Source organism: Diaphorina citri, unplaced genomic scaffold, assembly GCF_000475195.1.
Source record: "Diaphorina citri unplaced genomic scaffold, Diaci psyllid genome assembly version 1.1 scaffold686, whole genome shotgun sequence".
In the NCBI taxonomy this organism is placed as follows: domain Eukaryota; kingdom Metazoa; phylum Arthropoda; class Insecta; order Hemiptera; family Psyllidae; genus Diaphorina; species Diaphorina citri.
In genome coordinates, this window is record NW_007378119.1 from 108,249 (window position 1) to 135,288 (window position 27,040).

General features: G+C 39.7%; 1 protein-coding gene and 1 long non-coding RNA gene across 2 annotated transcripts; both read left to right on the top strand.

Annotated features, from left to right (window-relative positions):
• Window positions 1-2,560: 2,560 nt before the first annotated feature.
• LOC113468268 lies at window positions 2,561-3,104 on the top strand. Its single transcript, XR_003392089.1, has 2 exons — window positions 2,561-2,638; window positions 3,017-3,104. It is a non-coding gene; the product is annotated as an uncharacterized LOC113468268 (long non-coding RNA).
• Window positions 3,105-3,572: 468 nt separating this feature from the next.
• Window positions 3,573-26,276, top strand: LOC103511208. The gene is made up of 22 exons (XM_026825031.1): window positions 3,573-3,721; window positions 4,268-4,375; window positions 10,628-10,760; window positions 11,191-11,345; window positions 11,708-11,851; window positions 13,104-13,209; window positions 13,917-13,938; window positions 14,533-14,886; window positions 15,161-15,954; window positions 17,197-17,282; window positions 17,658-17,774; window positions 18,521-18,607; window positions 19,332-19,389; window positions 19,647-20,015; window positions 20,050-21,332; window positions 21,517-21,815; window positions 22,206-23,203; window positions 23,304-23,809; window positions 23,914-24,048; window positions 24,779-24,979; window positions 25,371-25,646; window positions 26,050-26,276. Exons 1-22 carry the CDS (start codon window positions 3,716-3,718, stop codon window positions 26,167-26,169), a joined length of 6,357 nt encoding a protein of 2,118 aa, XP_026680832.1. The 5' UTR covers window positions 3,573-3,715; the 3' UTR covers window positions 26,170-26,276.
• Window positions 26,277-27,040: the final 764 nt, after the last annotated feature.

Below are 27,040 nucleotides of genomic sequence, written 5' to 3' on the forward strand. Positions count from 1 at the left end.
GTTGAAAATTGCATTTCACCAACCTCCGTTAAGACATTTCTTCGATCAATTCACCCTAAAGAAGAAGAAAAAAAAACTCGTTTTTGATTATTCTTTTAACGGATTTTCAAATATTGTGCACGTTTGGTTACGTTTAGTTGAAATCTAAGACACAACATTTTCCATAGATATAGTTAATTTTCGAGCCATATAGTAGATGGTAATATTATAAAATAAATTGAAGTGTAAAGCTATTTTCAAAAAACGCAAAAACGTTTTGAAAAACGTCAATTTCGAATTGACCCAGAAAAACGGTCATTATATTCGGATTCAGCTATCTTGAAAAGACTAAAAGACTAGTGTAATAGCAAGATAAATGTATCTATTTTATGTTCTAGTTCAATTGGATATTATAAAGTGCAGAAAATGTGGCGAAGAGGTTACACAAACAAGATTGGAGTCATATTTGAGCGCTCTGGAATTCATTGAAGCTCAATTAGACAGAATGAAACACACATCATGTATCCTTTAGTAACCATTTAGAGTAGCGATTCTGAACGGGGGCGATTTCCGATTTCTGGGGGCGAAAAGAGAACTGGTCAAGACCGAACAACATTAGAAGTGGGTTTTGAATCCATCCACAGCGGACAATCCTTGGTCCCTGAATCTATTCAAAAATCATTGATGGACATCAAGTATGATGTTGAAAAGAAGCTCTGTTCAATTCGTATGAGTATGAAAAGTTCTGGCCTCAAGGAAAAGAAACTTGTCGAGACCTATGGAATAAGGCCAAGTGGTTATTACTTGCCTTTCCAACAACATACCTGTTTGAGAAGGGCTTCAGTGCAGTGACACATTTCTATATATATGTACAGGGTGGTTCGTGATTTGCGAACCACGCTTATATCTCAGAAACGGCTGGGAATTAAGGAATGAAATAAAAGGCATCGTGTAGATGAAATTTTGATGATTAAAATGGCTTTTTTTAAATTTGCAATTTTTTTTGCAAAATGGCCCATTTTTTGCCAAATATAGGTCACTCTTATGGGAACCCCTATTTTTTATTTAATTTTTGGAATCAGCATAAAATTTTAATTGAAAAATTTTTCACTCGAAAAAATTTGCTCTACAAAAATTTGCACAAATCGCGATTTTGTGTGCGTCAGTGACCCCAGATTTGATGAACAACGCAGTTGGTCCTGAGTTAGAGCGAACAATGCGTTACTGTGTACAAAGAAATGGATCTCATTTTGAACAGCTTTTATAAATTTGTTTGTTGTTGTTGATTGTTGTTGAAATAGTTAAGTGAATAATACAAAAACTAAAGAAATAATTAAGAAATTGTTTTTCTTTCTCACAGTGTACAGAATTTTTGTACATCAAATTTTTTCGAGTGAATACATTTTTTCAATTAAAATTTTATGCTGATTCCAATAATTAAATAAAAAATGGGGGTTTCCATAAGAGTGACCTATATTTGGCAAAAAATGGGCCGTTTTGCAAAAAAAATTGCAAATTTAAAAAATGCCATTTTAATCATCAAAATTTCATCTACATGATGCCGTTTATTTCATTCCTTAATTCCCAGCCGTTTCTGAGATATAAGCGTGGTTCGCAAATCACGAACCACCCTGTATAGTGTGCAAGTCACCCATCCATTTATTGGCCTTCCTTGGCGTAGCTTAACATAGGTAACGCTAAAACCGGTCTTAAATGATCGGCTGAAGTGTTATCTAAAACTTTCTCGCTTTGAGTTTATAGGTCGTCGCGACAAATTTCGAGATCAGAGCTCATTTGTGTGAGAAAATGTGAAAAAAATCCCCCAAAAACCAGTTTTTTTGGCTTTATGGTTTTCTGGACAAAATTTGCACCACCATTTTCGTGTTCCTGGTAAAAAGACCTTTAATTTGATATATAGGTCGACTAGGTTTGGATAAGTCCTTCTATGGGGACAGACAGACCGACCGACAGAGCGACAGACGATACCGAGGCGAATACAATAGTCCGTCCCTTATACCTTTTTATTACTATTGTAATAATAAAGGAAGGACGGACTAAAAATCTGAAGTTAAATAAAGGCTCAAGTAACAAAGAACATGAAATTAAACAAAATGAGTTCTCCTTTCAAAATGGCCCCAAAAGTAGAAAAAAAGGTTTAAATACCTACTTTCCCCATTATAGGATAAGGAAAGTAAAACGGGATAGGAGTCTAGTGCAATATTAGGTTCGAAAGTTCGATACCAGATTAATGTATAGAATTAAAGACAGAAAGCCCACAAAAAAATTATGACTTACGTTTACGAGTATTTTTGCTTAAAGAACTTGAACTTATCTACTAGGTATTAAGTAGTCTTTAATGGAAAGCTTCAAACTGGGGCAGGACCATTCGAAACGGACAGTATTTATACTTGATAATAAATGACAAAGGAATTTTCTGGTTGAACGATAACGGAGGAGTATGATTTGACTTGTCAGTGACAGACACTTGTCCGTCCGTAAGACAAACGCAACAGGGAGTAAAAAAAAATGGTTACCCCGTCATGATGAAAAAAAAAAAAAAAAAAAAAAAAAAAAGGTTGGGGGGAACTGGACCAGGATGTAGATATGGAGATAGAACTAGAGAAGGACACCCTTCCACCGTACCTGCCCGCTATACAAGGTGAGTGTCCTATATTAAGTGTCTCTACATTACGATCGATTCAACCAACATTTGTAACTGCTAAGGTCTCATCTGCTTTTTTTTATTTTATTTTTTTATTTTTTCTTAGAGAGGTTTGATAGAGGAAACTGTAACTGCTAACGTTTTATCGTCCCGAAAGCGACGAGAGAAGTAAGGCAGAATAGGAGAAAGCCAGCCGTTCCGAAAACGAACCTTATCTGTTTAGGATAAAATCCACCCCGGGTGGGAATCGAACCCGCGGCCCAGCACTTACAAGGCAGATGCTGTACCAACCAACCTAACTAGCTTGGCTCTCAAGAGTTTTATTATTACCATATTTTTGTATTTTTCCTACATCCCCTTCATATTATTTTGCAGGGTGTCGTAGTGTTGAGGAGTTCAAATGTTTGAATCGGATTGAGGAGGGAACCTATGGCGTTGTGTACAGAGCGAAGGACAAGCGAACCGATGAGATTGTGGCTCCATGCAAATCCGGCAACGGAAAATTTTGGTTAGAAAATTTTCCGTCCCGGATTCGAACCTACCACCTCCAAGTTGAGAGCGAGCTTAACCACTTGGTCACAGAGGTGGGCTGGGGTGATTATCTGCCTCCTGTACGTTATAGGTATCAATCGACATCTTTCAGATAATAAATTCAATCAATCTTTATTTGCACAAATTCAATCAATCTTTATTTGCACAAAAATATACGATTTATATTTTTTTATGTTCCTCTGAATCCTCTGTAAGTACTTCCTTTGGCAGTTTTCAGGACAAACTGATATCGATACAAACTTCGACTTTGATACTTCTTGCGGTGACCACAGGGACGGTAGGGACGCTATGGGACACTCGCCCCTGCCCTGGCGAGGTGTCAAAAGTCCTAAATTTAGATTCGCCTCTCATCTTTTCTTTTTCTCGCGAGGAGTGCTCGGTAAACCGACAGTCCCGCGTCCCATCGCCAACAGAATCGTCCCGTTTTTTTTTCGAGTTTCTAAATGGGTCGAAAAAACAATTTTTTCACATGTGCGAATTTTAAATGAATCCTTTGCGGCGGAAGAGTGCTTTTAGTCAACAATGCAGGTATGTGAATTAATATTAATACATATAACATAATTTTTTGTAGTTCTAAGATTTTCAAAAATAGGGTTGTTTTAGGGTTCAGCGGATTTTCCTTACTTCCTGCAGGTTCGAGGGTTTTATCACAAGTATTACTCGAAGTGATGTTTATTATTTGGGGCAGTTTATTTTGGTCCCCCCAAGAGGTTTGATAGAAGAAACTGTAAAAACGAAGGTCTTATAGTCCCGAAATCGAAGACACAGGACAAGAGAAAGCTAGCCCTTCTGAGAACGAACTTTATCTGTTTAAGATAAAGTTCGCCTCGGGCAGGAATCGAACCCGCGACCTAGCCCTAACAAGGCATCTTCCAAGCGAACTAGGCTGGCTAAAGACAGCTCATTTGGGTTTGGGGACAAGAGTATGAAACTTTCCATGATAGATCAGTCCCTTTTCGTACAAGTTTGAAAGGATATTTTTATTATTATTATTATTATTATTTTTGACTGGATTACTGTTTTACTAAATCATTTTACCTTTCTAAACTTTGTTGAACCTGCTTTCTTTTCCAGAATCCCGGAGGACCTTTGAACAAGAAGGAGCAACCAAAATGGCGACCAATGCAGATCTCAAACCCGTCAACCAAACTGAGACAAGCGCGGTCTATGCCTCATTGGGTGGTAAGTTGTCTATCCCCTTTTTTTAGACGTATCACCCTAGTTCCTAGTGTAACTGCCATCTTAGTTAGCTTGAGGGTAGCCCGCCTGCCTTCTGCCTTGTAAGCTCTACGTCGCGGGTTCGCCAAACTCGGGCTATCGAAATGGTTATAATTCCCGGCCGGGGTGATCTTTTTTCTAAGCAGATGAGGTTTGTTCTCGGAATGACTGGCTTTATTCTATCCCATTCTTTTTCTCTCTTCGATTTCGGGACAATAAGAACTCCGTTGTTACAGTTCCCTCTATCAAACTATAAAAAACTTCAACATTACGTACCTACATTACATCAAAATTACCTACATTCCCATGTTTGCTTCAAAGACCATTGCATCCTATTTTGTTTTACCTCTCCCAATTCCCCAATAAAATATTGCTGAACCACTCGACAATCAATTTTGAAAAGGAAAATATTTGAAAAGAAATTCAATCTGACGATGGTGATGGAAATTGAAATGTTACTCCTAAGAGATAATACCCCAACGTAAATATAGAAACTTCCAATGACTTGATTTGAACTCGAACCACCAACTTCTAGCTTCCAGATCAAGTTTAAAACGTTAACCACTACACCACTGAGGTTGGTTGGTTGGTTAGTTAAATAAAAGTTCCATCCATCACCCCAGTTGTGTTCCGGGACCATAGTGTTTTCATTTACTCATTTTTTAAGAGGCTTGACAGAGGGAACTGAAACTACTAAGGTCTTATCGTAGAGAGGTCTTATCGCTCCCGAAATCGTAGAAAGAAGACAAGATAGGAGAAAGCCAGCCTTTCCGAGAACGAACATCCGTTCAGGATAAAGTCCGCCCCGGGCGGAAATCCGCGGTCTAGCGCTTACAAGGCAGACGCGCTACCAATACCAACTAAGCTAACTAGGCTGGGGCTGATTCCCACCCCGGACATCGTAGCTCAGGACAGAGCAGCGTACGAGTTCCAGAAATTCCCCCGTAGCCAATCACAACAAAGCCAGGGACTAGGACCAGACCCACCGCATGAAATTATCAGGGTCTCTCCAAATTTCCCTTCTAAGTCCCCCCTAGAGATTTTTGTTTTAGCCTGTCTCTGCCTGCTATTCCTGTGCTTTGATATGCTTTCTTTAAATTGAATATTTCCTTTCAAAGAACCCCCTCCCCTATAAAACCCCCAGTAGTTTTCCAGAAATCTGTGTGTAATCCAAGTGTGATATCCTCTTATTCCTTTATTATCTTTCCCAGAGAGGAGTGAAAAGTATGAATATATAAAAGACATGCTAGTTGTCCCAGCAAAAGGGTTAAAAAAATATGTACATTGTATATGAATAAACTACATGCCAAATTTGGAACCAAGTGACTAGTTAAGCAGTCATATTAATACTCGTATTTAGACTACTCGTACGAGTAGGTATCTAAACCTACTATGTAATATGTATAGGTATTGGAATTTTTGGACTAGATTTAGGATTCATTCTAGGAAACACTATGAAGATCGCTTCTCCTTTATGTTTGTAATTAAAATTCATCCAATTCTTTTCCTATTAATATGTTTGGCCAATTTTTCACCTCTACCCCCTCTGTTGCATTTGCACCTCATAATGATCCTAATCAGTGTAATCCCCTTCATTTGTTTGTAAATTAGAATTATCTACCTATTCTACCTGTTGCATCTTCTGTACCTACTTTAATAATAATTTATGATTGATTTTCAATCAATTCTTTTGTACATATCTTATTTAATTCTTATATTTTTTGCGAGGTGTGGTTTTCATTAATTGAATGTTCGCTTCCTTTGCATCGTTAATTAAATTCTAAATATGCTTATTCGCTTATTGTTCAAAATTAAATGAAAAATAGGTTTTACTTATCTTTTCATCAAGCCATTATTAAAAACATTTTTTATTAACTTTTACGATTATAAGTAGAACAAAGACAGTAGTCCAATATGTTAAAATATCTTTAAATAAATAGATTCGATTTTACTTTGACAATAATATTTCTTGTTCAATTTGGTTTTCCATTTTTCAGCCCAATGTTAGACGTGCCGGATCTCAACCTCCAGAATATATCACTACTTTGGTTCAAAACCAGGTCAAGCAAGGCATGGAAATGGTCAAACTGCTTAGGGTAAGTGGCATGTCACTCCATTTGGGCCGAATTCATAGATCTTTCATGCATCATAAGTGGCATTTAAAGGGTATGGCCTATGTTGCTAAATTGTGTAAAAGTAAAATCTTTAATGATTTGCAAGTAAGGGTGAGGCACTTGGTCTACGTGTATTCTCTGTAGTGTAAATTTCCAAAATTGCATTTGTATACTAGTATTTTCGGGCCTTCGTAGATTTGCATAAGCTTAACGCATCTTTTGGGACTGCTTGCCCCTACACCTAAGCCTCAGAGTGGGCTTTTTGTGTTTGTGGTCGGGCCTTAAAAACAATCGTAATAGTTCTTGCATATTAGGAGTTCTTTTATGAAAAAGCAAGCAAGCAAACAAACAAACACCCAATCAAACAAATTAGACAGGGCAGGATAATAATCCAGTAACAAAATAAGATTTCAATCAAGCAAGCAAACAACGAATCAATCAAACAAATTAGACAGGACAGGTTTTTTTTTTTTTTTAAAGGCTTTAATGGCAGGATTCTCACTTAGTGAGCTCTTCCACCCCACCCAATAATCTGGTAATAAAGCCAAAATTTCTCGCCCTCAGGAAGCCGAGCAAAACGGGTTCACCGCCGAAGACCTGACCATCGCCCTGTCGCACTGTGGCGATGGGCCCCCGGTCACTTGGCTCATCAACAATTGGCGCCACATGATAGACACAGTGGTCACCCTGGCCACGAACTATGGACATGAGAGATCCGAGAATAACGTCGGCACACTGAGTGCCGTTGAAGCGCGGGACGCCCTGCGCCTTCACAACGGAAACGTGTGGGCTGCCGTTACCGAGTGCGTGGAGACGAGGCAGAAAAAGGTAAGGAGGTAGAAACACCTGGTCACCTATCCGGATACTAACGGTGCGCAACGTTGCTCAACTTCAGTGATCCATTGGAAACTGGTGTATTCAACATGATATCGCCGTCGACAACGTAGAAACACGTCACGAGACGTGATAGTAGTGTGGCGGTCCTGAACGAGATCACGTATAATATTACATCTTCTGGTAGTGTGTTTTTACCTTAAGTTGACAGCGATATCACGTTGAATGCACCAGCTCAAAATGGATCACTGAAGTTCCCAATAGATCACACTCAACCTTTGCTATTTCCTATTTCTTTAGGAAGGAAAATTTCAGGCTGGTATCCTCCCTCTTTAGTCTCCCAGCCGGACAAAGTCCCTATAAACTGTGACCAGCACAGTAACCCTCTTCCACATCTGTTGCTTTCAGTTCAATGATCTGATGTCACGAGGGAACTTCACTCGGGAGGATATAGTGACAGTGCTGACGGCAAATCACGGCAATGTGGAGTCGGCTTATGTCGAGCTGAATAAAACTCAGCTGAAGCCGTTCCTGATGCGGATCTGGGGGCCACCGCAGGGGCTGGATAATGATTGTGGGGATGTGTCCAGACTTCATCTTGAAGGTAAGGGAGAGCTATTTTGAATTAGGTAAATAAGTTGATGACACATCCACATTGATTTCAATTTATAAGTTGTTGACATATTACCCGTTTTGAATGAAATAAATTAGAAACACATCCATTTTGAATTGAACAAGTTGGTGGTACTATTCGTTTTACTTTATCCAGTTCATTTTCAAATTTATCAAGGCAAATCTTTGTGCTAGGATTATTCTGTATTAGAAGATGATATACCTGACAATCGTGTGAGAAATGCAGTTATACAGGGCGCTATAATAATGAGCTTACGTTGGGTCTTATTTTTTACGGTTAGGATCTGACTCATTGACTGAGATGTCCTCTGAAAAGAGTTGTTACTTTATTTATAACTCACTCACTCTTTACACATTTCCAGAAAAAAATGGTAGTGTGTTAAACGAGGTAAAAGATAAACGGAGTTATTTGGAAGGAGGTGGTATTCTTAACCGATGCTAAGAGACAATGGCGGAGTTATTTGGTATGAGATGGTAATTTCTTAACCGAGGCTAAGAGACAAATGGAGTTATTTGGGATTAGGTGATAATCTCTTACCTAAGAGGCTAAGAGACAAATTGACAAATGAAGTTATTTGGGATTAGGTGATAATCTCTTACCTAATAGGCTAAGAGACAAATTGATTTACTTTCTGAAGATTTCTTATAGGAAAATGGCCTAATGGTCAACATTCCAGACATTCGTAAAAAAAAAAAATTCTGAAGAGCAAGGAGCAGAACAGCTAACCCTAACCACCCTAGTTAGCCGGCAGTTTTCAAAGGGATCATCTCTCTGCATTTAAAGAACAAGCCCAAGTTCTCACTATGCGATGGTTGACGGCTGTTCAGGACGAGCCAATTAAACATGGCTAGAGACTATCACTCCGGAGTATGGCAGAAAAAAGAAAGAAAGAAAAAAGATATCCTTTCTTTATTCTGCCATCACCATTGGGCTACAGCTGAAGCCGCTACTACAACAATAACATCTATTTCCTCTTTTCTCCCCAGAGAAAGTTCGAAAGTCTAAAACACCAGGCCGCTGTGACATCTGAAGAGGTGGTAATCTCTCAACCGAGGTTAAGAAAGAAATAGAGTTATTATTGATGAGTTTAGCGTCGTCCGGCCTCGTTAAGTTTCGGTAGTCCTAGTATGGAGTTGATGATTTCTGAGTTTCGCTTGTGAACCTCGGATTCTGAAGAGGTGGTAATCTCTTAACCGAGGTTAAGAAAGAAATGGAGTCGTTTGAGATGAGTTTAGCGTCGTCCGGCCTCGTTAAGTTTCGGTAGTCCTAGTATGGAGTTGATGATTTCTGAGTTTCGCTTGTGAACCTCGGACCTCTGCTGTACCAACTCTAGAAGCCATTTGGTCAGTGCTTGATTGTCGTACTGAAACAAATCAGAGAAATCAAAATTTAGATAGAACCAAGTTGTTGACTTTTTAAAGAAAAAGAGGGATTTTATAGAGGGAACTGTCACTACGGAAGTCTTATCGTCCCGAAATCGAAGAGAGAAGGACCGAGTAGGAAAAATCCAGCCGAAAAAGACCGGTATCGGGAATCAGGAGTAACAGCTTGTTAAAAAAGGACTGCCTCTTACTTTTTTTTATATAATACGTAGACTCTTGAGTGGAAGGTAACCACTGGGCGAGGTTAACGTCGGAGGCGTTCTCTACCACCTAACCCTTAGAGCTCCATTATTAAGTGGTCAAATTCTCCATTATTAAGTGGACGCCCTCCTGTTTACAGGCGAGTGTCTTGACCACTAGGCCACCGAAGCAGGATACCTATGGATCTACTTACTTGAGGTTCAACAAATTTTCCATTGCCATCCGGGTTGATATAGGCAGAACTGGACACTATACAGGAACACAGGAAATGAGCACCCAATATGAACAGGATAATGTTAGCCTTCACCATCTGTTAACATATAGAGGAGTAAATATTTATAGGTAGAAACATGCCCACTTGAACTTTTTTCCTTGAAAATATCAAGAAATTGGTTTATGATGGAAAAATCTTAGATCGAGATATTCAGACATTAAAAGGGCCATAGAATTATTTTCATTTGAAGAGGTTATGATTCCAATACCCCTGGAACAACGCATTTACTTTCACATTACAGAATTCATTCAATGTGTCTCATATTATGTGTCTGGTCATTTGAGTTCATAAACTCCTTGTTACGCAGCAGAGAAGTGTGCAAACATTTTACATAACAGTGTCTTTAAATCTATGAAATTCAGAACATATGGAAATAATAAAAAAAATTCATAATATTGGTGGAGATGTCAAAACTCTTATAACATTGGTGGAGATGTCGAAACTCCCATTTCTCCAAATGTTAGTGGAGGTGGCATAATTTCTACTCTCTTAGTATTGGAGATAGCATTTCTCTTGAAATAATTGAATGGTTATATCGTTAGAAAGAGCGCGAAAAGATCTATTTTTTTAATGTTGTATTGAAATGAGAGCAAAAGCAAAATGGCTATCTCTATTTAAACTTTGACTCTATTTATCTCAAAACAGTCAAAACACTTTTTTCTTGGACTTGGTCCACTCTGCCTCTTAGCCATTCAATTACTGTAGGTAGTAGGTACTAATAATGTCTACGAACATGTTTTTCCCCCCAATGATCAAAAGTTTTTCTCTTTCTTTCAGACGCGGGACACCCCTCCATCCTCGGTGATTCCTCCTCCTCCCCCTCCTCCAGATAACACAGGTCACACTGATCCAGACTATGAGGTCATCGAGTTCCCCTCCCAGCAATATTCCAACACGGAACCTGTGCTAGGTAAGTATAATAAAACAGAATATACTTATATTCCAAAAAAACTCACACTTTGTATTTTGCAGAAACCTAACATCACACTTACATGATCTGTTGGGGTGCAATTATTTTTAGTTCTAGACTCCGTACACCGATTTTTCTTTCTAGTTGTGGGACTATAAACAAGGAGCAGAACAGCTAACCCTAACCACCCTAGTTAGCCGGCAGTTTTCAAAGGGCTCTCTCTGCATTTAAAGAACAAGCCCAAGTTCTCACTATGCGATGGTTGACTGATGGTTCAGGACGAGCCAATTAAACATGGCTAGAGACTATCACTCCGGAGTATGGCAGAAAAAAGATATTCTTTCTTTATTCTGCCATCACCAATTCACCATTGGGCTACCGCTGAAGCCGCTACTACAACAATAACATCTATTTCCTCTTTTCTCCCCAGAGAAAGTTCGAAAGTCTAAAACACCAGGCCGCTGTGACCTCTGTGGTTCATCCATACCTACCGTCAAATGTGACCAGTGTCCATCTCAACACTTCTGTGCCTCCTGTGATGATATGTACCATCGCCATCCCAAACGACAACACCATGCTAGGAAGGTAAGACCTTTAAAACGGGCAAGGTCAGCCTAGTTAGCTTGGAATGTAGCACGACCTACCACTTAGTTGTTAAGGTAGTACGACCTACCCCGGACGGATTCGATTCCCGCCCGGGGCGGATTTTATCCTAAACAGATGAGGTTCGTTCTCGGAACGGCTGGCTTTCTCCTATCCTCTACTTCTCTCTTCGATTTCGGAACGATAAGACCCTAGCAGTTACAATTCCTCTATCAAAATAAATAAATAAATAAAACATTTTGAGAGTGGTTGAATTATAAAAAGTAAAAAAGAACAGTCTCCTCACTGGACTACTCAGTCAAAGGATCAGAACTTCTTATATTCTTCCCCCTTTCTGATTTCAGCCCCTGGGACCTCCTCTCATTCGTCCGCCCCTGCCTCCCAAAGGAGAAGCTGTGTCCGCCCCTGTGCCTCCCCCCCGTAGAAACAAACACTCATCAGGTCGATCCTCAGCCTCCCGATTTACACCGAGTCCTCTCTCCTCCCAGGTAAGACCAGGTTGGGTGGAAGAGTCTGCCCTAGACAGTTAAGGCCCGGCCCCACTTGTTCGGAAAAAAATCGTGTATAGTGTGTAGTGGGAACACTCTCCTTTAAATTACATTGCCTACAAGGACATTTTGTGTCGTTTGGGGGGAGGGGGAATCGTGTCGTGTGTAGTGGGAACACTCTCATTAAAATTACATTGCAATCATATTTTGTGTCGTTCGAAAAAAAATCGTGTAGTGGGAACACTCTCATTTAAATTACATTGCCTACAAGGACATTCGGAAAAAATCGCATGAAACGCACGACAAGTGGGAACGGACCTTGAGACTAAAAAGCTTATCCCCCCTCCCCAATTTCTTCTTTCTTCGCCTTTTCCTGTGTTCAGACGGGGTCGGCTTTTTTGGCAGCCTCCCAGTTTAAGGTCCCAGTCAGCCTAAGCTGGTCTACTCCCTTTTTAAGTTCCCCAGCTAGACCAATGAGTGTCTAGGTACGTTTAAAATGAAAAACCACACCTCGACAAAGATCCATTTTTCTAGAAGGTACCTATAGGGAATTTTTTTTGAAAGACAATTCGTCCCAATTTTCAGTGGAATATTCGTCTCAGTGAAAAGATGTGGAATATTCGTCTCAGTCAAAAGATATACGATTCGTCTAATTTTTTCCTCCAAATAAGGTCATAGACTGGGACACTGGGAGTGTGTACCCATGTACCCTGTTATAATGTCCTTTTGTGCCTGGAAAAGATATAGCACGATTGTCTAATTTTTTCCTCCAAATAAGGTCATAGACTGGGACACTGGGAGTGTGTACCCATGTACCCTGTTATAATGTCCTTTTGTGCCTGACAGTTTCAAGACAACATCACTATCTGTCTTACATCTTCTGACAGATAGAGGAAAGGAGAAAGATTTTTTTCACGACCTATTTGAATGACTTGTAGGTAGATCTTTTTTTCTTTTTTTGTGAAGATGACGGATATTACGTTACGTAATTGAAAAAAAGTAATCTCGTAATCTTGGTGGTTGCTTCTGGTTTGTTTTATTTTAGACATGGTTTACCTTCACTTGTTTTTGTGAAAGTTTGTTTTACGTTACCCCTGTTCTTATCCCGTCTTTTGAAGAAAAATATGGATTTTTTTTACAAAAAAGTTCAAGCTAGGTAGGTGGCTTATTAATATTGTTTCACTCGTAATAAAATGTCTCGATAAAAGTCTACTCAAGTTTTGAGAGGTGCCCCCCACCTTGTCATGTTCAGTTTCAGCTGTCATCCTCCACCCATACACTCAAGAAGGAACCCTCAGGACTTATTGGGAGCTTGAAAAGATTCATGGGGGGTCGACCCCTACCCCCGCCCCCTCACAGTAAGTAGATTATTGGCCCTTGTACACACATTTTTTCACCATTAATGGCCGGAACCAGAATCTGAATTTAAATATTATTCAAGTTTAACTCTTTTTTAGCTAAATTCCCTTTTGGAATGAGCTAGTCATTTTTAGACAAAGTGACAACTTTGGGCCGGGGTTGTGTGTGTGTGTGTTTTTATTTAATATTATGTATTTATCAAAGTGTTTTGCTCTTGAATTAGGAACCAATCTGATTGATAGCTTCCAATGAGATTGCTTAGTCCAAGAGTTTAACATAATTTTAGACTTTTTTTTATTACATTCCTTATCATATACGAGTAGGAAGGGAAGAAATGTAATCGGACAAAATTTTATATATATTTTTTTATCAAGATATGTATTTACGTACATAAATAATAAATACACCTCCTCATTGAGGCTGAGCTCTTTCAGCAGATAATTTTCAAATTTTACATCCTGTAGATAATTACCAATTATTAAATTAGTCGACAAAAAATAACTCCATGTAGATACCTATAATCCTACATACATATTCATAGACATATGTAGGTGATATTTTTCGGTCTTCCCTACCTGCGCCGATAATGCTATATTTCCTACGTGCACCGCTAAATGCACGCTTGTTTTCACCTGGATGCAGGGAAACACGTCTCTACCTTGTTATTTTGGCAAGAGTTACCTCTACACTCATTCTTTGTTAACAGGGGTGAATACAATACACAAAAGGCCCAATTCGAGCCTTAGTATTTTTAGTCGGCTCTATTTTCCAAAACCTCTTTTACGAAATTGCCCCCACTTTTTCCTAGATCCATCTTTCTTAGTTGGTAATAAAAATAAAATAAAAAGTTTTTTTCCAACGTTTTCCTTTTTATCCCCAATTTCTCAACTAAAATCGTTCCTGCTCGTTTCAGACCAAACATCACACATACCTCGAAAATAAACTCCATTGCGATCAGTTTTGCTCATCGTTTATTCCATTCCCCGTAAATCACATGAAAACATCATAGACAACATAGTCGAATAGCTTAATTGCATGCCGAAAATTCACAATCAATTGAATTTGACTTATGTTCTATATTTCGAAATGGTTGCTCGTTTTTGTCATTACTTTGTTATTATAAACCATTTTTTTCAAACTACATATTTATATCCATAGACTGACATAGATTCAGTTCCTATATCACAGAAAAAATACTCATCTAGGTACTCGTTCAATATGAAGATCATGCAGGATTTAATGTAGGTATGGGTTTAAATCTTCAAGTCCGAGGCTCACTTTGAAAAATTACCTCGCATCTAATATAAGAAACACCTGACTAGGAAACGACAAAGTTCGAATCCAAAACCAACTGTGAATCTTTCACAGGCTCAATCCATGGCGCAGCTCAACTGCCCCAGCTGTCTGCACCACCCCCCGGGAGGGGCACCTATGGGCTGGAACGACTGGACTTCCACCGTCAACCTGCACCACCCCACGCCCCTCCCGGGCTGGAGCACGATGGGCCCACCCCGGCATAACGCCTGGCACGGGTCCCAAATACTACCCCAGTCCCAGTTCGGCACTGCACCGCGAGAAGAGTTCAGTCGCCGGAATAGTTTGCGACATTCGGCGCGACGAAGCAGAAGAGATTCATCGAGCGAGCGAAGTGAATTCCGTCATCGGGATGATGTTAGGTGAGTAGCGTTGTGGACCAAGAAGTTTTTAAACTGTTGTTGTTGTTGTTGTTGTTGTTAACGTCAATGACAACGTGCAGTCACTCATCTTCCAGGTCCAGGAAGGTGGCTGCTGCCACGGGGTTGGTCCATAATGATGTGGAGTCCTATTTAAGTTGATAGAGCTACATTTGATTTTGTGGAATAGGTTATAGCCCTATGGCTTGTTATTCCCGTTCACTCACTAGGTTCATGGTGTGTTTTCTTGCTAATCCAGACTCTGCTTTCCTTCTAGATCCCGCCATCCTGATTCCTCCAGCGATGAAGAGTCGTTCCATCAGCATCAGCGTGGTGGTTCCAAACACTCCAGACACGGTGGCAGATCCTCCCCTGCCATGTCTCATAGGTCTCGCCATCCTCTGAGTGATATAGATAGCGAGGGAGATACACAATCCCGTAGAGGGGGTAGACGCCGTCGTCGGAACAAATCCCCTCAAGCATCCCCCGCCATGTCACGCAAGAGCACGCGTCATTCCCCTGTCATGTCACGTCACGGGGGTCATTCCCCTGTCATGTCACGGCGCGGGGGTCGCCAATCCCCGACGGGGTCCAAGTCACACCGCCGCGCCAAACAAGGTCCTTCCCCTACGTTCTCCAGGCGACGAGAATCATCTGCGAGCGAAAGTGAACTGAGTTCCGAGATGGAAGCTTCTAAGCGGAGCTCCAAGCCAAATCCCCCTGTTGAGAGGCAGAGCTCACGAGATGGGAAACTGATGCGGCCTTGGTCAAAATCTTCAAAGGCTACGGAAGAGGTCGCGTCTGCCCCGGAGAAAACTTCCCGTGTGACGTCACCCGTGCAATCAATCCTCAGCGCTGGAGACAAATCCGAGGGTTGGGAGTGCGCCCATTGCACGCTAGTCAACCCGCCTGGCACCACGGTATGCTCTGTATGCTGCAAGACTTCCAACGCCTCCCTCGCTGCCAAGTCAGAGGAGGATGTGGAGGAAGGTATGAAGAAGTTGACCGTGGGCGAGGAGAGAGAACCGACTGCCCCAAACGGGAAACCAGAGAGCGGACTACTGAAAAAAGGTAGGAAACCGCGCCGGTCCATTTCTTTTTGGATCGGAACTAAAGTTTATTCGTGAGAATTCACTGAAGAAAAGTGATCTTCAGATGAAATTTTTCCAAACAAGCTCAAACATTCAAGCCTCGTGATAACGATCACAATTTGCTCCTGTATGTAAAAGTATCACATCCTCTAGTTACAAAAAATATTGAACAGGGCAAAATATGATCGTAATCATGAGTCTCTCAATGTCATTTAAATACTACGGGTCTTTCGGCAGGGATTGTTTTAAGGATTAGATAACAACATTCACTTCTCACTTTTCGTATACACTTTTCCCTCATATCTCAAAATACCTATAGGATTCGCACAGTAGAATCACACTTTTCCCCGTGGATAAGTTTCGTGCTAAAGGCCGGGTGGGTGTCAATTGGAACTCTTGACGTTCGCGCACCTTACGGCATGCTTAGGATTTTATTAATTTCCACTTCCATGGAGAAAGATCTTTCTGGAAATCAATCCAATTTTTGATCTTATTATCTAAGCAAATTATACTCCTAAAGCACTTTTAACCTCTTGTAAAAAAGAAATAAACGAAAAATACTTTTTGGACAAAAACGCCAAATTCAGTTTTCTTTCTTTCCTGAAAAACTCTTTCATAAATTCAAAGAACTCCAAGACATTTCGTAGTTGTATTGAAAGTTAGAGTTGCCTTACACCTCAGCCACTTGGGGCTTTTTGTGTAGTACAAGTCATAGGATTTCAAGAAGTGTTAAATAACCAGATAAGGTAGAACCATCGTGAAATTAAAATTCGGAAGGATTGTGGTTTGGAAGTGTGATAACTAGTTACGGTAAGATACCTACACTGAGAAAAAAATTACTGATAGGGTGCCACAAGTTTTATAAGACTTAGGGTGGAAGAACTATATTAATGGGTTCATTACGTAATTCCTCTGATTTAGGCTGTTGAAATGCTATTCCTATTAAAGTGTCGAGCTTCCTGATATATTAAGCTGTGTTCACACAGTTGACGGCCGTCGATCGACGAGGTGGATTTATGTTGTCGAAGCAGTGTGGACTGTTTCAGTCGACACCGATCGACGGCCATTGACCAAGTGTGGACACAGCTTTAGAGTTCCGGAACGCAGTCATGCGATTGGTCTTTCGACACCTTATTTTTTCTCAGTGTACCATAAATGGTATCATACAGCGCGCTGGTGACACTAATCTTAGTGTGACAGGAAAACTAATTGTATTTTATAGGCCGAGCTCAGAGCGTGGATTTTCTAGGGAGAGCAGATGTCACCTCCACGGGAACTTCACCTCCACCACAGAGCATTTCCACACAGGTAAATGTCTATTTTGGGCTAAATTTTAGAAAATTTTTCTCGAATTTTCCGTTTCATTAGAGCAGGTAGTCCGATTTGTGCATTTTCACATCTTTCTTTTCGTTCTAGTAAGGTTTTACACAAACGAAGCGGGAGGAGTCAGGTACTATGACGTCATCGCGTACAGGAGCATATGCCGTGACGTCAGAGTTTAAAATTTACCGGTATTTTTTAAATCGATTCCTCCCCGGATCTAGAGGTCGTAGAGGAAAAAGAAAAATTCCCTTGTTTCTAATTTTTTCTGCACTTTGACTTAGAAACATCACCCAAGTAAGCGCAAATACTCTATTTCAATCTGACCCTTTTGAATTAAATATAAGTTTTCCATTTCCACAGACTTATGACTACGGAGGTGGAGGAGGAATTGGTCTGAAGAGGGCAACCTCCCTGGCAGACGATGTATGGAGGCCTATCACTCGATCCATTAGTCGACAATCTACTCTGGATTCTCATGTGAGTAGATTCGTATAAGCTTGATGACCCAACTTTTAAGGCTTATTATGTTAAAGGTCTCTTCTTGATCCCTTGTGTGCCGCGTCCATTTTTGTTTAGGACTATTGCACTGAACATTTAAGGCTGTTTGCACCTACATCAAAGCCTCAGAGTAGGCTTTCTGGGTACGTTAGATTGGTTAGTAGTGTCTGCCTTGTCGCGGGTTCGATTCCCGCCCGGGGCGGATTCGATACTGAACGGATAAGGTTCGTTCTTGGAACGGCTGACTTACTCCTATCCTGTCTTCCTTCTTTCGATTTCGGCACGACAAGACCTTAGCAGTTACGGTTCCCTCTATAAAATCTCTTTTCCCATTACCACCTTTTCCCATTACCTGTACTACATACGTACCATGGGCTAAAAATCACTTTTTTGACATCAGGAGATCCAAAACCATTTCCCGATTTTGAAAATTTGAACCGATTGTAATACTTTCATTACTAGTATAGCTCGCTATACTGTAGTAATAGAAAGTAAAAAATAACTCATTTTCTCAAATAATTCACCTATTCCTTAGGCCAGTCACTCACTATCAGGCAGACCTGGTCAGGTGTACCTGATAGAGTCAGTTCTACCTGATAGAGTCAGTTCTACCTGATAGTGTGTGTCCTCATCAGGTATACCTGACAGACGGATCTTTTCAGCCGTACCTGTCAGGTCTACCTGATAATAAGTGGCTGGCTTTAAATCTTCCCTGTATGTTTCAGAGTATGGCAACATCACCCATTCCCACCCTTTGGGGAAAACAACATATTACAATTATTGTTAAGAACTATGCTGAGAATATAAAAGCAGTAATAATAAGACTTGTAGGTAACTCACTCTAACTCTTCAAATCCATATAATATGTATGTATAGGAAATAGGAAAATAGGATCTGACTCGCTGACTGAGCAGTTCACTGAAAAGAGTAGTTCTTTAACTCACTCACTATTTACAAATCTCTCTAATGAAGTCACTGAATTGATTGTTTCCAGTGCTGTCAAGAGATAGCAGGATGAGTCAACCTACTCTACAAATGAAGAATATGGAATTTCAGCACGACAGCAATAAAGTAAGTATGTACCTTTTGTTTAATCAATTGATTACTACCGGATTAATAAATTATTATTATTATTTTTTTTTGTTTCTTTTCTTTTACCTAGATACTTAATTTTCTTTCACTTGTTCTGTCGCCAATGATTGCTATACAACTATACATAATAATGATTACCTATACTTATGAATACCCAAGTCTTTAACTCCTAACCTCTAGGTTACTGATTTTTTTTTTTTTTTTTTTTTTTGTTTTTTTTTTCTTTTTAAATTTCCATCTTTTCAAATAAAAAAGTTTTTTTTTTTTTTTTTTCGTATTTTCTTTACTATTTAAATTTCCATCTGTTCAAATAAAAGAGCTGGAATAAAAATAATAAAATAACATTTCCTATCTTACTATTAAATAAATATAACTACTTATATTAATTTGTCCCTGTCAATATAACCCAGTTAACCCGTTTTGTATCCCCTGTCCGGTTTTCAGCCGTCTAGTTGTGACAGTGGCTATCTGGACTGGGACTCAGACCGACGCACACGGTCTGGCAGGTCCAGTTCATTTTCAAATTTATCAAGGCAAATCTTTGTGCTAGGAATGCTAGGATTATTCTGTATTAGAAGATGATATACCTGACAATCGTGTGAGAAATGCAGTTATACAGGGCGCTATAATAATGAGCTTACAGTATACCTTAAGTTAGATTTAGATTAGGTAAAAAATACTACATTCATCAGTATTCCTGATTTACCAATGCAACTGTTACTTACTTTGTGTATTATGACAATTGTTTTTGAATTCCAGACGATGACATTGCTACGAATAACAATGTTACTGGGGAAGTACATTCCAGAGAGGTAAGTTACATGAGAGATTGGTTATCTGACGACACATTTACGAAACAAAAGCGATCCAAATCAATGTCCGAATTGAATCAGCCGTACTACTACGATGACAATACAGGAGACATTAACGCTGTCGTGGGTAATATGCAACTGAGATATGAGACAGATAACAATAAACCTATAACACATCGAATATCCACGATATACAGTTCAAATGTGGATTTGACAATCAATACAGAACCAATGCAATATCATGAGGAAGCCGCGGGTACAAGACAAGGCGAGCGTAATGACAGCATAGATTATATTGATGAAGATGATGCTGAAAGTTTAACGATAAGAAACACACTGTATCAATACAGAACCAATGCAATATCATGAGGAAGACGCGGGTACAAGACAAGGCGAGCGTAATGACAGCATAGATTATATTGATGAAGATGATGCTGAAAGTTTAACGATAAGAAACACACTGCACAATGAGTATGTAGCAGCTATTGTGACCGAGTCTCAATTCACCAATCAAACTGTCAATGATAGACCACCAGGGAGCTCGCAACAGACGGACACATTACAACGTCCTGACCAACCGGTAAAAAATGATGGAGAAAAAGCGTTTAAAACGGCTTTTGTGCCTTATTTAAAAATGAAATTTTCTGGAGAGTCTCAAGAAACCAATCAGAAAACTTCTGTAGAGAGCAACGCATCACTAAAAGAACTTGTCAGTTTACCAAATAACAATACTCAGAAACCAACACGTACAAATAAAGACCAACTTTCCATACCAAGTCAGACAAACTTAGAAACAAAAACTGAAAGTACACCTTCCGGAGAATTGAAATATACAAATTCTTTTAGCGGTAAAAATTGCAAGAGACCAAACGTCGCCAAAAGAAAACTAACAAAATCAATTAAGTCCGTCAAAAAGAAGGTTAAATCAAAGTTATTGGGTCAAAAAACAAGTAATGAACCAGAAATAGGTAATGAAACTTTTGCCCTCGAATCTCCTGGAGGTAATAGACCAGAAGGTCACAATATAATACCAGAAATAACAAAAACAATAAATCAGAATGAAAATGTTAAAACAGATCAGAAAGCAAGTACTGTGAAAGAAGAGGAGAGTTTGAAACAAAATACCGAGTCAGTGAAAACAAAATTGAAAGATGATGAAATCCAAGATCCTTCACATATCAAACCAACATCAGCACAAACACAGAACGTAAGCACATCGTTGGAAACAAATAACAGTGAACAAAATTTATCCATAGCAATCAAAAATACACAGCAGATAAATGAAGAAGCAAAAGTGGTTTCAAATCCAAAGGAAGTTGAAAAACATCAAAAAGTACACTCTACCGAAAGCAACGAGAGTCGTGGAACTGGTGTTTCATTACTTCTGACTGAAAAGAGCAATTTGACTAAAACGGTGATATCAAAGACAATACTATCATCAAATGATGAACAAGTACAAAGGGATTCCACCATTGACAAGGCTAATATAACACAATCTTCAACAATTGATGATATTCAAGCAACTGTTAGTAATCACACAGAAACAAAAACCGATACTCATCCAAACATGGAAGTGCAACAAACTATCTCTGAGAACAAATCTCTGTTCCAAACTAAGAAATCAAATCTTAAAGCAAAAAATAACAAACGCAGCAATAAGAGTGCAACAAACTATCTCTGAGAACAAATCTCTGTTCCAAACTAAGAAATCAAATCTTAAAGCAAAAAATAACAAACGCAGCAATAAGAGAAACAAAAAGAGCAATCTATTTGAGAGGAAAAAAATCAATACCTCAACTGATAAAGCAAATATTCAGAAACCCGCGGAAGATATTTCCAAAAGCAACTTACAAGAAGGCAAAATAACCAAAGTAACGGATGTCAACTTTATTGACGATAAACCAAAAGAGAAAGTGACTGTAGAGTTTGAGAAAGACATAATCTTTGTTTCCGACGGAGAAACACACAAACTCATCATAAAACCTGTAATTGAAAAAATTGAGAGCATAGAAAAAGATGATATAACAAATAATGAGATTTTGGTACAAGCTATTGATCCAATATCAGATGAGAACAATAAGAACGACACAAAATCAAATGTACCGACCATAGAAAAGCCAAAGGAACAAACAAATGTATTAATAAGCCCCAAAGCAAATGTAGAAAATGTCCAAATATCTGTGGAAAAGGCGGAAATAAAAAATGACGGTGAGAAAAAAGAAAAAGAAAGGCATGGGGAAAAAGTTGCAGTATCACATGAAACAAAACAGGAGCATGAAACTGTTGAAATGAGAAAAGAGACAGAAGATGAAGACGATGAATGGGAGGATGATGAAGAAGTAGAAGAAGAACAGATAGAGGAGGAACAAGAAGAGGAGGTAGAAGAAGAAGAAGAGGAGGAAGAGGAAGACGACGACGAAGAAGAAGTACGAGAAAACGAGGAGCTTGAAAACAAAGACCAAAAAGATCTGAATAAATCAAGTCTCTTCTCTACTCATGGGTCTAGGTTGAAAGAAAACAGAGAATTGGTTGACAGTAAAAGTAAACAAGAGCTTGAGGATTATGAGATTGAGCAAGAAACAGGTGCGGAAAGCTACGACGAAGAAGAATATACAGACGATGAGAGTCAGAATGATGACGTAAAAAATGAAACCTCTGGCACAACAGAATCGTCAAATCTTATAACAAAACAATTCGTCAAACCTACAAACCAAGCCACAACCCATAACCAAACGAAAGGAAATACTAGAACAGAATCGTTTAGTGACGATCAGTATATTGATGCTAAAGACACATCATCGTCATCTGGTAAGATTGAATATTCAACCGATGATAATTCAGATTTCCTTTCCGTTGCTTCAGAATTTAGTCAATTGGAAACATTTCTAAATGAAATGTCAGTTCAACCAAAAAGTTCGAGAGGTATAAACAAAAACGCTAAAGATGTGAAAACTTCTCCTGAAATTGAAGTGGAAGAGAAAAATAATACCGCAAGTCAGAAAGTCGACGATAAAAAGAAAGCTGTTCAAATTGTGAAAACTTCTCCTGAAATTGAAGTGGAAGAGAAAAATAATACCGCAAGTCAGAAAGTCGACGATAAAAAGAAAGCTGTTCAAATTCTAACCTCGAAAATTGCTCAAATCCAATTTCAAGAAAAAAATTACATGTCAAACATAAGTCCATCGAACAACGAAAACGAATCACCGAATTCGAAAATAAATACAACAGGTGAACATTTTGAACCTCATGTTGGAATCAAAATAGAAACTCCTAGCACTTCGAACTCTGACAAAGAAATAGTCATCCAAATAGAACGAGCCGGTACATCCAGTAGTGCTGATGTTTCTTCCGAGATATTAGATTCCAGCTCAAGGTATGATTCACGAGATATTCCATCTTCATCTCAGCACAACACTGGAAATACACGTCCTCCAAAAACTATAGATGAGAGCAAACTGACCATGTCAGAAAACAAGCAAGAGATTTTAGAATTACTCAAGCAAAGCTTATCGAATGAAACTGTTCTTGAGGACATTGTGAATAAATTGTTCAGCAGTGTCATGGGAGAAACAAATGCTTTAAACAAAGCAACGATACCAACTAGATTCCAGCTCAATGTATGATCCACGAGATATTCAATCTTCATCTCAACACAACACTGAAAATACTCGTCCTCCAAAAACTATAGATGAGAGCAAAATGACCATGACAGAAAACAAGCAAGAGATTTTAGAACTACTCAAGCAAAGCTTGTCAAATGAAACTGTTCTTGAGGACATTGTGAATAAATTGTTCAGCAGTGTCATGGGAGAAACAAATGCTTTAAACAAAGCAACGATACCAAACACATCAGCTAATCTCGACATAGCCCAAGCTACAAATATGAACCTAGATGCTTTAGGACCCTCTTCAAGCTATTCTAATGATCAATCAAAACTTCAAACTAACATGGTGAATAATCAAGCTCATAGTAGTAACAACATAGCCCAAGCTACAAATATGAACCAAGATGCTTTAGGACCCTCTTCAAGCTATTCTAATGATCAATCAAAACTTCAAACTAACATGGTGAATAATCAAGCTCATAGTAGTAACACACCTCACACACTTCCCGGTACAAGCAATAACTTACCTCTAGAACCTCTCAGTATCAATGTAGAACAACTAGATAATGTCGCACCAAATCCACAATCATTACTAGCATTTTCTCCGCCGTTAATCCCGGTACAAGCAATGACTTACCTCTAGAACCTCTCAGTATCAATGTAGAACAACTAGATAATGTCGCACCAAATCCACAATCATTACTAGCATTTTCTCCGCCAGGCAATGAGGCTTCTGATTTTGAGGTAAGATCCATGTTTGATAAGTTAGATGGCTTTGTGTCTTCCATTTCCCTGACGTTTCTTTTCAATAAGAATTTATTTCATGATTTTACTTAGATTATATTTTATTTCATCTCTTTTCATACCCACCGTTTGTGGTAGTGCTTTCAAAGATTTCACATTGTTGAAACAGTCCCCGATCTTCCATAAAAGTCACTGAGTTTGGACTTATTATTACTGTTCTTGATAACATGACAACCAAAACATTTCAGAAAACTCTTCTTAAGTAGGTATTTATTCTTCGTAAAAAATTGTTTCTCTCTCAAACCGTTTGGGGGTGGGGTCATCTTCAAGTTATAGAATTAAGGCTCTATGATGGTTGTTTGTCTCTGAGCAATCGGCGTGGAAAATAGCGCCCGAACGAAATTAATAATACATAATAAGAAATTAAAAACTTAATGAAGACAGCTCTAAAATTCCAAGCATGTTCGGAGGTTGACAAGCACTTAAAATTGAACTTGTAGCCCTCGGCCGAAGTCCAAGTAAAATCTCTCCATCTTATTCCTAAAGTCCAAGTAATTTCTCATCTCCCCCCCCCCCCCAAATCATGCCCAATCAAAGTTCATTGAAGACAATTCTACAATTCCAAGGATGTTTGGAGGTTAACAAGAACTGAAAATTGAACCTATAGCCCTCGGCCTCTCATTCTCTTTCCTAGAGTCCAAGTAATTTCTCACCATCTCATTTCCCCCAGAGAGAAGTAAGGCGGTGTTTGGCGGAAGGCCTGGTGTCAAATTACGACCAAGCTGAGCTCGCAGTCAAGCTGATGAGGATGAGTTTTGACCGGGAGCTAAGTGTGGCCGCCGCCAAGGATTGCAGTACAGAACAGGCAGCCCTCGCCTACTTGCAGCAAGAGTGTACGCTGTGCGCGGGGAAATATCCCATGGGACAAATGGTAAGTACGACTTCGAGCTACTATAAAGAAAGTTACGGCTGCACCAGTGGCAATAGCACGATACACCAGTTTCCGATGGATCATTGAAGTTAATCAACGTAGTAGTTGATTAGTATTCCGATGGGTGACCTTCTGGAAGTGTTGTTCTGCTGGCTATTTCGGAGATCCCAGTAAAAAAGCCTGGGCCAAATTTGAGCTGTCACGCAATTCGTTCGTATTACAACTCATTAGCTAGACATAGCTCTCAGGTGTTCTTCGCTTAGTGTGGGCCTGGCATGCAGCATACGAATTCGGAAGTCGTATTCGTATTTCCGGGATGGAAATTTGGGGAGAGTGAGAACTTGCGGATCACACCATCTTGGGACTCACAACTGTTTCCTCTTCTTTCCAGGTGTCGATGTTGGAGTGCGAACACCACTGCTGTCACGACTGTGCCCTCGCCTATTTCACGCTGACTATTTCCGAGCGTTCCATCAACGATTGTGTGTGTCCATTCTGTAAGGCGCCCGATCTGAGCCAGTTTGATTCGGACCGCGCTCTGAACTACTTCAGCAACCTGGACATTCTGCTCAAATCGATGCTGGATGAGAAATCCCACGAACTGTTCCAGAGGAAACTGAGGGATCGGACTCTCATGGCGGATCCGAACTTCAAGTGGTGTACGAAAGTGAGTGAACCGTGTATTTTCCTTTCAGAAAAGGAACTTCCGATGGCGCGCCATCTTGGGTTTCCTAAGGTTTACTACAGGCGCTACCACACCACAAGAGGGGAAACGAGCTTCAGAAGAGGGGGAGTTTTGAAAGGAAAATACAACTTATGTATAAGTAAGTAGTGCTTTATTTAGATCGTAACCATAAAATAAGATGTCCCATTATGCTACCTCGGCTTAACTCCAACTGATTATTCGTCCCATTATACGAGTAGGAGGTGAAAGAAGGAAATATGCAAACAAACAAACAAGCAAACAAACTCAGTATACTAGTTACCGCGGCGGACTTTGGATCTGGACGTTGGTAGTTCGAGTGCAAGTCGAGTCATAAAATTAACAAATCCTTATTGTTTGCTTTCAGTGCTCATCTGGTTATATCGCGGATCCTCGCCATAGGAAATTCATCTGTCCTGATTGCAACTCAGTGACGTGTGCCAAGTGTAATAGACCCGTAAGTATCCTCGAGAAAAGCATACATTAATCTAGCATGGAGTGCAAGTCTTTAACAGTTGTAGTGGCCAAGACCTGCCTCGGTGGTGTAATGGTCAAGAGGTCAAGACGCACGACTTGGTTCAATCCCAGCCGAGGTATGGAATTTTATCCTAAATGTAAATGCAGTTTCTTTGTGTTATTATGTCACAACTTTGGTGCTCACTGCAGCATTGTAGGATTTTTCCAATATCTAATAATCCTAAAATCACATGTTTACCTACCATGCTGGCACCGGTCGCTATGCGCATTTATTTCTATGTCATAGCTACTCATTTTCCTCACGAGGCTGAGTACCTACCATTCCGGCACCGGTCGCTATGCGCATTATATTACATAGCTACTCATTTTCCTCACGAGGCTGAGTGGGCCCCGCAACATCCAGTCACGGAATCAATCATTTGCATGATACAAATTTCTTGACCCCGCCGGGAATCGAACCCGGGTCTCCCGCGTGCAAGACGAGCGCAGTGACCACTACGCCATGGGAGCTGAATAGACAAGTTCTTTGGCCAGATATACCATCATACAGGTAATCCACTTGAGGTAAAACTTTATAGACAAGCATCTCTTTTGTATCACACGAGTAGGTTTTGTATAATTCTTTCCATATCTTCGTCCATAATCTCAGTTACGTCGTCTTCCTCAATCCGCCAAATACGTTCCTTAGGCCAGCCACTCACTATCAGGTACACCTGATCAGGTCTATCTGATAGTGTGTGTGCTCATCAGGTATCAGGTAGACCTAACAGACGGACCTTTTCAGCCGTATTTGTCAGGTCTACCTGATTGTGTGTGTGTGTGTGTGTGTGTGTGTGTGTGTGTGTGTGTGTGTGTGTGTGTGTGTGTGTGTGTGTGTGTGT

Excerpts from the sequence above, each read along its gene's own strand:
- LOC103511208 (XM_026825031.1), top strand. Across the intron at positions 11,852-13,103 it reads CGAGTCCTCTCTCCTCCCAG|TTTCAGCTGTCATCCTCCAC; the intron begins GTAAGACCAGGT and ends TGTCATGTTCAG. Across the intron at positions 17,775-18,520 it reads AATCTACTCTGGATTCTCAT|AGTATGGCAACATCACCCAT; the intron begins GTGAGTAGATTC and ends TGTATGTTTCAG.